The sequence below is a fragment of the Monopterus albus genome, unplaced genomic scaffold (assembly GCF_001952655.1).
Source record: "Monopterus albus unplaced genomic scaffold, M_albus_1.0 scaffold132.1, whole genome shotgun sequence".
Taxonomy (NCBI): Eukaryota; Metazoa; Chordata; class Actinopteri; order Synbranchiformes; family Synbranchidae; genus Monopterus; species Monopterus albus.
Genome location: NW_018128012.1, coordinates 1,628,593 through 1,630,899, shown reverse-complemented (window position 1 = coordinate 1,630,899; position 2,307 = coordinate 1,628,593). Strand labels below are relative to the sequence as shown.

The 2,307-nt window shown below is 40.9% G+C and overlaps 1 protein-coding gene across 3 annotated transcripts in view; it reads right to left on the bottom strand.

The window, feature by feature from the left end:
- dclre1c (DNA cross-link repair 1C, PSO2 homolog (S. cerevisiae)) overlaps positions 1 to 2,307 on the bottom strand; it is a 26,084-nt gene that overhangs the window by 20,015 nt on the left and 3,762 nt on the right. The window contains exons 3-6 of one of the 3 annotated variants that reach the window (XM_020613355.1): positions 1,374 to 1,458; positions 1,172 to 1,231; positions 629 to 697; positions 476 to 531 (exon numbers count right to left, since the gene is read on the bottom strand). In XM_020613355.1, the coding sequence (XP_020469011.1) occupies positions 476 to 531; positions 629 to 697; positions 1,172 to 1,231; positions 1,374 to 1,458 (270 nt within the window). The remainder of the gene's footprint in view (positions 1 to 475; positions 532 to 628; positions 698 to 1,171; positions 1,232 to 1,373; positions 1,459 to 2,307) is intronic. The other 2 variants (XM_020613356.1, XM_020613357.1) reach the window with 2 other exon arrangements.

Genomic DNA, 2,307 nt, shown 5'->3' with positions numbered 1-2,307 from the left:
CACACGTCAGGTTCAAGTACACTATCTGACAGGTACAATGAAATGTGAACAGGCTTCACTGCATTACAGTTATTGTAATCATTGTGAGTCAGGAATGGAAACAGTAAAAAGGCAAAAAAGGGGGTGTCATGCTTTAGGAACTGAGCAGAGAAGCAGAGTTTCTCTGTGGGTAGGAGCAGCTGAGGTGCAGTGTGGGCCACTCGTACTGAAGTACGATATGAAGTTCATATCAAACTTTTTATGTGTTCAGTCATTCAAATACATCTCTAATAAATCATCTCTCAGATGGCAGAAGCCCCCTTTTTTGGCTGCATTACCATAAACTGGCTTTCTTAAACAAACATCTTGAAGAAATTGAGGTGTCTATGTGAAGAGTCAGCTACAAAAAGGATGGAACAAATAGTTTTGGGTGGTGGCGTTTCTGAATGCTAAATGCACAGACACAGAAAATAAGTTAAAGAATGGCTTAACTCACATAACAGAACCAGGACAATGACCTGCAGGAAGCAATGTCACCACAACCTCTTCTTTCTGTCACACAAAAAGCAAACAAGATGGTTAAAAAATGCTGCTACACCTATATGTTCGACTGGAGGCTACTTTAAAAAAACAAAAGGAAACGGTGGACCTGTTGGAAAGGGATGAAGGAATGGAGGTAAATGCTGAATATTTGGTTGTGGATCAGTGGAAGGAGGAACTGGATTTCAAAGGAGAAAGGAAAAGACAGCAAAAGGAGTTGGGGAAGAGAGAAGGATAAGTAAAGAGCAAAAGTTAAAACACATAAAGTAGAAGGTTAAGATATTTAGTAAGTAAGGATAATCATAAGATGATTTATGTGTATTTTGTTTACAATAAGTAGTGTTCAGATGTGTAAAGTTAAAATGAGAAATGACTGTATTGAGATATTAAAAGTAATTTTACATTTAGAGTGAAAATGTTTAACTACAGAAGAGAGGACCAAATGAGGGACAAACCAACACTGTATGGTTAAAAAGTGCTGCTACACCTATATGTTCGACTGGAGGCTACTTTAAAAAAAGCAAAAGAAAGCACAGTCAGACTCAAAATGATGACCTGTTGTCTACTATGTGAACCTATGTGATACTGAGCCATTAGAAACGCAACTATCCAAATTTAATTAAAGAAAAAATTAGGAAATAAACAGTTGTACCTCTCCTGATGCCTCATCCACTAGGGAAATCTGAGTCGGACTCTCCAGCTCTAATGGCACCTAAATTAATTTTTCATCAGGAGAGATGATGACAGAAATTCAATGTACAAGAAACAACTTTCAGTTTCACTGCAAACAGCTTAGCATTACCAAAACACAATGAAACCACTGGATTCAGTGTGAATGAGGGTAACAAACCTACAATGTACTCTTCCCAGAAGGCGTACTTCGGGTTGCTCAGCAGAAGCTCTTTGGTCACAAAGGAACAGTAAAGTCTGACTGTATGACTGTAACCAGGAGAGGGCACAAGACATACACATTTACTTTTCTGTTACAGTATGTAGTTAAATTTAATAATAAGGATAATCACCTTTATTTGGCCAAGTATGTTACACACAAGGAATTTGTTTCCGGTACAGAATCGAGGCAAAAGTTAATCAAATTGCACATAATGCCAGGGTTAACAACGACCACCACCAGTGCTGTTGACCTACAGGGTGCTGGTGGAAATTGGACTACTGTTGGTCGAAGAAGGAGAGGAGGTAGAAGGATTCGTAGACAGAAAAAGAAGAGGACAGGCAGGAGTATAGGTCTGAGAATAGGGACTCTTTACATTGGGACAAAGACAGGGAAAGGTAGAGAGCTGGCAGACATGATGGAGAGAAGGAAGGTAGATATACGGTGTGTGCAGGAGACCAGGTGGAAGGGTAGCAAAGCACGTAGCATTGGAGGGGGATACAAACCGTTTTATTATGGTGTGGACAGGAAGAGAAATGGGGTGGGAGTGATCCTGAAGGAGGAGCTCGTGAGGAATGTTTTAGAGGTTCAAAAGAGTGTCAGACAGGGTGATCAGTTTGAAGTTGGAAATTGAAGGGGTAATGTTGAATGTAGTCAGTGGTTATGCTCCACAAGTAGGGTGTGAGTTAGAAGAGAAGGAGAGATTCTGGAGTGAGTTAGATGAGGTGATGGAGAGTATTCCCAGAGGGGAGAGAGTGGTGATTGGGGCAGACTTCAACGGGCACGTTGGTGAGGGGAACAAAGGTGATGAAGAGGTGATGGTCAGGTTTGGTGTTAAGGGAAGGAACCTAGAAGGACAGATGGTGGTGGACTTTGCTAAGAGGATGGAAATGGCTGTA